Below are 11081 nucleotides of genomic sequence, written 5' to 3'. Positions count from 1 at the left end.
TTATCTCGGATGGTTTTTAGACGCTAGGGGAAAAATCTTTCCCTGTCCTTACCCAGAATGAAACCAACTAATAAGTTCACTATTTTCTACCTTTTTTTTCTAGGGCCTCAAAAATCTAATGAAAACTAACTACACTTTGCTTGATTTCTTGAATGATATACTGTAATAACTAGCCACGATTTATTGATCAAGTTATTATGATCTGTATGTTTTAATTCATAACATTAATTATATTTAAATGTCTGATAAGAACCATCGAAATTTTTTATTTTTTAAATTGTGTATTCAATACTTTCTTGTTTTTTTTAGGTCATTTTACTCAAGTAGTATGGATGGAAAGTGAGGAACTTGGTGTAGGAATGGCTACAAGTAAGACTGGGCAAGTTTATGTAGTCTGCAATTATAACCCACCTGGAAATTTTATTGGTTCTTTTGCTGAGAATGTACCACCTCTTGGGTAAAAAATTAATAATTTTCAATTGTATAAAATTGTGTACACATAAATGCTATGTACAGTTAAACTTTTCAATTGAATTTTAATAAATCATTTAATCAAATAAATGTTTTTATTGAATTTCAGTGGTTTTGCTCACCCTCCGAAGAGCTTGGCGAGCGAAGTGAAGAATGATGAAGAATTTCAAAAAGATATGGTGAAACTTCACAATGAATATAGATCGAGGCATGGAAGCCCTCCATTGCATCTCAATAAAGAGGTGTCTTTTTGAATTAGTCTACATTTACTATATAATATGTTTCAATGGAACCTTCAAATAGTTAGGTCTAGGATTACTTATTATTGCATTCTTACATCTTCTCTAACTGAAATAATAATATTTATGTAATCTTTTGCTAAGACCATCTCCTTTACTTTGATTCTCATTTTTTTAATTTTATCTTATCTTTTTATTGTAATGAGTGCATTTGTTAAATGTTTCTTGCATGTAAAATTTATTTCTAAAACGTTCTGTTATTTCATTTTTATTTTTTCAATTTTCTTTACCCTATCCATTAATGATATAATAATATAATATATTTAGTTATGATTATAAATAATTTAATTAAATTTAAGACTGTAATCTATATTGTGATAACAACTACTAACACTAAATAAAATTATCCTCAATTGTCATCCCATGAAGATGATTAAGGTTATGAAAATATCAAATAACATTGTATATCAATAATGTTTTATTGTTTTTTGAGGTTTTACTTCTACTTTAAGATGTTATTCGAACCTCCTCCTAATCTACGTCAAACTTCTTACTTATGTAGTCCAAGTTCTTCCTTATCTACATCAAGCCTTCTTTAAGTTCTCTAACCCTCTCCTTGTGTATTCTAATCTCCTCCTTATGTACTCCAACATAAGCATAAATGATGGATTACCATTTAGATATAGACATATAGTTTTAGAACTAAACATGGCACAGAATGTAAAATTGTTTAGCAAGGGCGTATCTAGGGTTGAAACTGGGGGGGGGGGCAAGCAATAATCAATCAGGGGGTAGGCCATAGTAAATCAGGTTCTGAGATTTCAGCACGGAAAAGGAGAATGGAACCAAAATTTTAAGAACATTATACTCATATATAATTGTCGCGGTGCTTTATTAGTGATTACAATTAGTATTTGCTTGAAAAAAAATTTTTTATTATATTAATAATTTTTTTCACTCTTAGGAGGGCAGCTGCCCCCTTGTGCCACCCTCTGTGTACGGCCATGTTGTTTAGAACTAATATACATATTATGTATGTGTGCCTTCATTAAAAAATCATGATTCCTATTCAGATCTAAAAGAGAGAAAACATGTTTTTAATGTATGTAATTACTTCCTGTTCATTCCTTTTTATTAAGGAAAAGACAATTGTAAGGAATTGAAAAATCATTAATTCAATCTTGTTTTCATCAGTTTTGTAAAATCTGTAATTTAAAGAAAAGGATCAAGAAAAACTTATGATTAAGCATAGGAAATATTTAGGATGTAACACACGCACACACACATATATCTAACACAAGCACTAATGGATAGAAGCTCTTATTACATAAATAACAGAGCATGGTCCATAAAACATTTCATGAGCAATAGTGAAGATCTAAATACACATTTTATCATTTAGTCAGGCCTGATAAGCCCTCAATTGGCATTGATCCTATTTTACCTTAAAACATTTATTTAAAATGGGAAGAGGAGACTTAAGTTAAAAAAATTAGTTAAATTGACTAAGATTGAAAAAATGGCTAAAATTGGAAAATGGCATAATATCAAATCATATCTGAGTTATCAGATATGAGTAGTAAAGTTCTGTTCATCATAATATTCTCATTTTGTGCTTATTTAAATCGTTAACGAAAGTGTGTTTTTTTTTTTAGCCTGATTAGGGTTTTCATGATAGCAAGACTTTTCTGATTTGTCAAAATATGTATGATAGGAATAAATAGAATTTTAAATGTCAGAAGCTAAAATAATTAACATTTTTAATTTCTATTAAAGCTACAGGACTACTTCATCAATATTTACTATTTATAAGACAATTTTATGAATTTAATCTCTAACAGTTTATAAATTATGAAAATTTAATGCAAATTTTACTTGATTCATCGCAGTAAAACACATAGTAACCTGTTGTAATATCCTGATAAACACCCACTTTAAAAAAGATGTAGGAAGATTAAGTTGAGTCAAATGGAACAAAACAAAAAAATAATTTGCCTTATAAATAAAATTTATTTCACATACTCTGCAGATTTGTTATTTTAGTTTTGTTAAACAAAGTGAGAACTTGTCAGCTTGTTTATTGTTAAGTATCCAGACCTCTGCTGTAACATGCAACACTTTTCAAAACAACCACAAGTAGTGGACGTTTTGTGTAATTGCCTTCTGTTTAAATCCATGCCTGACTGTCAAAGTAGATTTTTTTAAGTCTACTGTTCAGTATTTCTGTGGATAGAATATGAGTAAAAATTGCTTATGTCTAAAACTTGAGGTTGTAATCCTGAGGTATACATGCTATAGAGGATAGAGAAATATATTATTTAATAGTTGATGGTTTATCCTTTATTGAGATGTTTATCCTTCCACTAAGTTTTGAGCTGTTAGGTAGATATCAGTGTTGTAATTCAACAATGATATGAATTCCTAATATTAACATAGTGACTTTGCTGGTTCAAATTGAAATGTTTAATAATCTATATGTTATTTAATATTGAATATTTTTCTTTTAAACTGGTCAGAGTTAGAATTCCATTTTATCTTTTTTATTAATTGATAATAGATGTAAGATATTAATTTAAGAAAACAATATAGAACTATAGCTGACAGGTTTATATAGCTTCTTTGTGTATACTATAATACGTACATTATCATATTACAATTATAACAATATTGTTAAACATTTTATCTCTTCTAATACTTTGGTTTCTGATTATTGGCGGGGAAGGGTTGCCCTTTTTTTTTCTACCTACTTACTATAATTGTCTGTTTAGGAGGCTACCATGGAGCGTTTCATGCCGTTTTTCAATTTCAGGCACTTTTTAAATATTGCTCAATTTAACCAACTTAAAGTCTCCCCTTCCCGTTTTAAACTAATATTTCAAAAGTGATATAGGAACATAACTCCCCAAGGGTCTTAGCTTAGTGGGGTGGGTCCGGTGGGGAAAGATTGCCTTTTTTTGTGTTATGATCTCCTCTTGTGACATGTGAAACACAATTATGAACGTAGCAGATTCGCAAAAATATAAAAAGATTATTGGAAGATCGTTGATTAATATGAGTAATATTTATACTTTGTTTGTGTGATTCTGACCAAATTACCTTCCTGCACAACCATTGGTCTAGTGACAGTGCTTCCTTACAAAATACTGGACCCCTGACTCTTCCTGGGTTGTAGGGGTACAGATTTAATTTAATTTTAATACTTTGATTAGGTTATTAAAAGTATCTTTCATAGGCAATCTAAATACATTTTCTCAGATTGGTGTTATGCAAAATATAAAACTTTATATTTATTGGCTTTTCTTGCATATGCTTGATCTTTTACTATTGCTTTTATATTACATGAATATTTATATAACAGCTCACCTATTAGATTTAAACTTACATTTGTTAATTGAAAAATATCAAAAACAATAATAATTGAAATTTTAAAAAATATTGTTTTAGCTAAACAAATATGCTCAGGAGTGGGCAATGCACCTGGCGAAAGAAGAAAAAATAGAGCAACGTCCGAATTGCCCTTATGGAGAAAACATTCTAGGGATCTGGAGTTCTCGTCTGGGTGGTGCAAAGGATGCCTGTACCAGTTGGTATTCAGAAGTCAGGCATTTCAATTACGGAGTCGAACCAAGGGCACTCATTGCAGGTACATTATATTTTGTTAATTTGATTTATAAGTTATAGAATTTAAAGAATTCATTAGTTTATTTTGGTCTGTTGTTGCAGGGCACTTCACTCAGATGGTTTGGCGTGGTTCTAGAGAGATTGGAGTAGGAAGGGCCAAATCTAAATTAGGGCAAGTCATAATTGTGGCCAATTATAAACCCGCAGGGAATATTCCAGGCCAATTTTTAGCCAATGTCCTCAGGCCATAGTCGCTTTTGAGATTGAGGCTTATCAAGCACTAAACATATTTAGGATCTGCTAACTGGGATTTATTATCTACTATATTTTAGTTTCTACTCGTACATTTTCAAGTGAATGCATAATTTTCATAAAATATCGCAGCTATTAAATATAGGGTCACCTATCTAATTTGCAAGTCAAATAGTGGAGGGCATAATCAGGTATAGTGAATTTCTTTCAACAATTTACGAATAGGTTTTAGAAAGTTTCACTATCAAGAGGAGGTTTTCATGTCTCCTAAAAAAAAAAAAAATTGGATAAAATTTGATATTTATTCTTTATCAGTAATAAAAGAGAATTTGAATTTAATATTAAAGCTATTAATTTATGAGGGGTTTAAAGTAAGGCTGGTATAAAATAATTAATCTTTGGGTTGGTTTACCAGAATTATTGTGATGTATTTTTAAGTGCCAACTTTGGATGGAGAATAAATTGAATGTTGATCCTAGATAATTATCAAGTAAAATTGTCTACATTTTTATTTAACTTTATTTTAAACATCTTTAAATGATTTGCAATATTGAGTAGATTAATAAATACAATTTTGCAGTAGATAAAATATTTTAAAAAATCCAATAAATAGGCAAACAATTGATGTTTGACTTAGATCATTCTTTCAACAGTTAAGCCATTTTAGCTTTTATTTCAAGACTTGAATTTTTTTTAAATGTGACCCTCAATTGAACCCCCCCCCCCATCTAGAGAGCTGATTATTCCCTAATATCCTATTATTATGATGATGATTAATGAAACTTAGCTTTCCAAAACTGATTCAATTGTTTTTCTTTGTGAGCTGTGCCTGTAACAATCTTATAAATTAGTGATTGCTTTGTGAATCAGGATTGTGCTAAATATAATTCAAAATGCCTTATTTTAAAGTAATAATTAAATATTTAAATTAAAAAATCAAAATCATTCGACTGACTGAAATTGTGTGAATAGTTTGATACTAATTTGGGTGTGTTTATACTGGGAGTGTGTATGCCCTCTAATGTTTATACTGGGAGTGTATGCCCTCTAATGTTTATACTGGGAGTGTGTATGTCCTCTAATGTTTGTAGTGGGAGTGTGTATGCCCTCTAATGTTTATACTGGGAGTGTGTATGCCTTCTAATGTATTTTATGGGCCTAGACTGATTGATTTTTCTGAAAAAGAAAGTTGTGTATACATTCCACTACATTTTTTATGAAGTGCAATTTCTAGTTTGTATAGAAAGAAAAGTTCTAGTTCCATTCAGATAATGTTTGTATATTTATTACTTGTAAATGTGAATGAAAAAGCCTTTATGGTGTTTATACATTATGACGGGAAAATACAATCGATAAAAAATTATTGTTTAAAAACGTAACAGCATGAAAATAGTTACTAGTTATTGATTAATTTTTATACGAATTGTATGAAAAAAGGTTTTAGCTTCTTAAGGTGATAATACAAAGCCAAAGTATTATTGTATCTTGTTATAATGATGTATTGAAATTGTAAATAGTTTAAACATTTAGTTAACAAGTAAGATGGAGGATGAGGGGAGTTTAGAAATAACATTATTATTGTTGTATTACATTATAAATTAATCTGCTGTCAAACTAATAAGATACCAATTTAGTTATCTTTCATGCTGTACTGTTTCCAATATTACCCAAAAACAATTTATCTTTAATTTTAAACTGTTAGCAACTTTTCTAATCACTATTTGAAAATCAATTTTGATAACAACTGAATAATTAAAACCACATTTTTAAATTTTTTAGTGCACCTCTTTTTGAATTTTGAAATGTATTGTTAATAGAATGATTAAGATCTGTTTAAATGTTGAAACTAAATTGCTACCATTCTCTGTTTGTCTACTGGGTCATTCTATTTCAAATCATGAAACAAGAAATTAAAATGAAATCCATGGTCTCTCATTTTTATTTGTTTGTTTGCCATCCCTATGAATTACAACAACACCTGTTTTCATACAATTTTGAAAATCTATATCACATTAAGTATTAAACATATTAAAATAAAATTTTACATGGTTAATAATTGTGGGAAATGAAAATAATACAAAAAAACAATATTGAGACCATGTGGTGCTTTAAAACCAGGATGATGTGATATTGATGGACCCTATTGTATATGTGTTTATTGTAAATGTTATTAGATTATACTTAGAAAATTATTGTTACTTTAAATAGTTTTTGTTATTTGTACAAATAGTATAATATTCAAAAGTGCAGCATGTACACAATGTTGTATTTCTAATGATTACCAAGCTACATATGGTAGCATTACAATATATTTTAAGTTTTAAAAGTTAAGGAACACTAGTCTTCTTTGAACATTTTACCATATATTATTTGATTTTTCTAAGATGACATATGTTCCAACTTAATTTGTTAATTACAATTTTTAATTATTAATATTATTACTGATATATTTTATCATCATTCGTCGTTATAAATTTTATGTATGATTTACATAATTGTGGTAATGAGTTGATATGGTACGTGTAGCAGTTTACTTTCTAATAGTTGTATGCCGAAGAAGTCCAAAGAATAGATTAAGTAAATTTAAAAATTACTTGTCATTTAGTTAAGACTGAAAGTTATGATGTATAGAAATGATTTTGAATGTGATGTGTAATGATGCTGATTGTGAAAGTTATTCCACATTATAATGTGAGTATTGTATATTGTATTGATACTAATAAAAATATCTATAATTTAAACATGTATCATCTCAAATTTAATTATGGTTAACCTTCACTAAACAAAACAATATTTTATTTTTATTATAGGTATATATGAATATTGTAAATTGGAGTTGGCACCGTGCTACCAACTCCAAGGACCTGGGTTCTAATCTGGCTGTGGCAGATAATTATTTATTCTGTTACTGTAGCCGTGGATCAGCCCTGTGGGTTCGAGAGCCCTCTATAAAGTGGGTATCCCATCCATTGGGGAAAATGTTGGCGGTTGAGTGTGATCTTAAACAAATCACCTCCTTCTATAACCGTAGTTCAAAAAGCAGTACTTGCCCGAAAAGAACTGAACCCATTACTCTTTGCATTATTATTAACCCAGTTCACATTTTATTATTTAAATTAAATCTTTATTATTTAGATGAAATCATTAAACACAATTATGAGAAATTAAACTTAATTATAATTAAATTTTACCTTGTTAATGTGAATACATGCATATATTAGTGATTTTCATACCCTAACTAGGCTGAAATCTTGAAAAATACTCAAAAGATATTAAAAGAAACTACTTATTTTATTTAAAAAATCTTTATAGAAATTATAACAAAGAATTAAATTAAAAATAGCAGGGATTCATTCGGGCTATAAAACCAAATATTACAAACAGTGTAAGAGCAAAAGATGACATGAAATATAAAGTAAACAAGGGAAAGACTATAAAATGTAAAAAATATGTGAACAAATTATTTTAAAATTAGCAGATTAAATTAAAGAAATTAGAAATGAGATGAACAATAATGAACACAAGAAAAAACAAAACAGATATAGTTAAAAAGATGAAAATAAAAGAAATAAGGTGAGAGTAAATATATCAAAGGGCAAAATAAAGGTGAGGAAAAAGGAAAATAAATAACAAATCAGGATATCCGCGTTTTGGCTAGGAAGAAAGCCAAAAAATGAAGGAAGATGGAGGAGTGAGGAGAAATGACCATTCCAAAATGACAGTTCTATATAAAAACAAATAATAATAATAATCAAGGCCTAAAGACCTGAAGGTTCGATGCAGATACCACCAATTGCTCTCGACATACATCCTTCCAGTGATCCCACTCCAAACCCAATTCTACTAAATCAGTTTTAACGCAATCCTCCCATTTCCTCCTACGTTTCGGTCTACCCCTCGAAAACCTTAAAGCACTGTTCATCCTTTAGTGTAAGAATATAAAAGCAGAAGATATTATAAATACAAAATTATAATAAAGTATGAAAATAATATAAAATAAAAGTAAACATTAAATCATAATATGTATGAATATTTAGCTAAAAAAACTGAAAAAAAAAATAACATGTAAAAAGGATATACGAGATAATTGTATTATCTCTTATCTTATATTATCATGATTGTATTATATCTGAGGAAAAAGAAAATATATTAAATATTAAACCCTCTATCTCATATTTTCACCTCGCATTTGGTACATAGTCATTAGGGGCCAAAACTCTACAAAACAACAAAAGCCAATTGCAGATGGACAGTTTTTATTTTTTAATTCAACATATCTTGAAACACAAAACCTTTTTTGATTGACAGTCACAAAGGTTCATTATTAAAAATAATAAACCAAGAGGAGCTGATGGCTTAGCAAGTTGAGGCCTGGAGGGCCGTTTGTAGCCGAGCGAGTTAAAGCACCAACTTTGATTGGCTCCTGACTGGAGTTTTATTCCTATAAATTCAACTTCGTTCTATAATAATTTATTCCAGAAATATTTGGATAGAGGAAAAACCATTAATTATTTACAAAAGAAATATAATTTAATTATATTAAAAAAAATAAACAAATTGAAAAATAAATAAAATTTTTATAATTGTCATAAACTACTTGATTGTTGGTATCTTGATTGAAGTTTATTGTATATTGAGGTGACCTCATAGTGATTCTTTGTAATTTTCATAACTTCATATTAAATATTTCTTCTTCGAAACATTGATAAATTTATCAGATCATGATCAAAATTAAGACAGTTAACTGTTTATTTCTACTGTCCAAATTATCACAATTGACAATTACAAAACACCTTGTACTATTTAAATTAAAATAGTTTTCTCTGGTGACACTGACACACGTCTCCAATACGACTTGATTTGTTTTTAAGTCTAAAAACTTAATCTACTTTGTACACCTAAAATAACAAAATTTTGTAAGTTTTTATTGCTCTTATTACATCGTCAATTACTAGTGCATGGAGACTGCTGTTTGTCTCATCTAGATTGCACTGTTCAAGTCGCTTATTAACAAAAATCATTTTAACATTCAAATACTGAAATAACTAAAAATATTCATTTTGCATACAAATAATTAAATAAATGTTTTAATAATCAACATAATGCATTAATATGTTATTTAAACATCTAATAATCCCAACATTTAAAAGAATCATTTATAAATTGCAAATAATTAATTTAATAAATTGCAAATAATTATTAATTTATTGCAATTATTTTCTTTTATATATAATTATAATTTTACTTAATAAAATAAACTATAACTTTTTACATATAAGAAATTAATATTTTCTTCTATCATCAAAATTACAATGCTTTCTCCATATTGTTATTAATCAACTTTTTCTTACAATTTTCTTAATATTCACTTTTAATTGTTCAATTTCCAATCTCTTTGTTCTTTTCATTGCAACAGTAAACACTCTTTTCCTGACTGTTGTAGGTATATATTTTTTTGGTGGGTCCTGAGGATCAGTCAATGATAAAACTTTGTTTTGGTGACGTTTCGAAACTATACTGTTTTTCTCATTGTAGGGCATGACTATGCAAACAATAAAGTTCCAAAACGTTGCCAAAACAAAGTTTTATCATTGACTGATCCTCAAGACTCATCCAAAAAAAATAAATAATATATATATGTGTGTGTGTGTCTATGTGTAAGAAGAAATTTAAGTACATGAGGGACTAAGTAGCTGATCCATTTTTGATACCTAAAAATGGAAGATAGTTATATTATGCCTAGGAAGAGTTAAATACTTCACAATTTTTTCAACCTCTTTTACAATCATGATAATCCTCGGAAAATAATTGATAGAAATTAAATTTTGAAATGATTTATTAGTTGTGTAGACATTAGTTATATGAGGAGATGGTTTGGAGTACGATCTGTAAAGAATACAAAGAAGTAAAACTTATTTTATAAGTGCCAACATTTCAGCAAGATTTCTTAAGCCTTCACCAAGGCTAAGAACAATAAACAAGATAACCCTAATGAATAAAAGAATAAGTAGAAGATAAGAGATAATATAAGTACACAAGTAGTACTGGAAGAAAGTGTATAGTATAAGCATTATAAGAAAATAAAAGCAGTGTGAGAATAAATAATATTAAAATTATAAAATAATACATTTATTAAAATCCAGTAAGTAAATATATGTACAAACCAAAATTATTTAAAATTAAAGTCATGAAAAAGTGAGAAAAAAAATGCATATGCAATTAATTAAATACGTAAATAAACTATAAAGTGATATAAGCTGAAAGGATTAAGTAGGCAAACAATAATAACTTGATGAGCTGAATAAAACTTAAAAACACAGGGTAAGGAAGAAAATTGATAATTTTGAAAGGCATTTTGCTGTTACAGCTCAATACTGAAAAGCAACTAGTTGAAAAACAAATGCTCAAAAAAGAAAAAAATCAATATATTATAATGTATATACATATATGCTATAATACAATATATATTACTACTGGTATAATGGCTAATAGGCAACT

The 11081-nt window shown here is 28.3% G+C and overlaps 1 protein-coding gene across 3 annotated transcripts in view; it reads left to right on the top strand.

The window, feature by feature from the left end:
• The window catches only part of LOC106685778 (uncharacterized), a 208665-nt gene extending 201341 nt beyond the window's left edge, over positions 1-7324 (top strand). For all 3 annotated transcript variants that reach the window (XM_067049535.1, XM_067049533.1, XM_067049534.1), the window contains 4 exons: positions 310-457; positions 581-713; positions 4155-4353; positions 4434-7324. In XM_067049535.1, the coding sequence (XP_066905636.1) occupies positions 310-457; positions 581-713; positions 4155-4353; positions 4434-4582 (629 nt within the window). In that variant the 3' untranslated portion in view covers positions 4583-7324. The remainder of the gene's footprint in view (positions 1-309; positions 458-580; positions 714-4154; positions 4354-4433) is intronic.
• Positions 7325-11081: the final 3757 nt, after the last annotated feature.

The sequence above is a fragment of the Halyomorpha halys genome, unplaced genomic scaffold (genome assembly GCF_000696795.3).
Source record: "Halyomorpha halys isolate HHAL.00 unplaced genomic scaffold, Hhal_1.1 Scaffold741.1, whole genome shotgun sequence".
Taxonomy (NCBI): Eukaryota; Metazoa; Arthropoda; class Insecta; order Hemiptera; family Pentatomidae; genus Halyomorpha; species Halyomorpha halys.
This window is presented reverse-complemented; position numbering and strand designations above follow the sequence as displayed.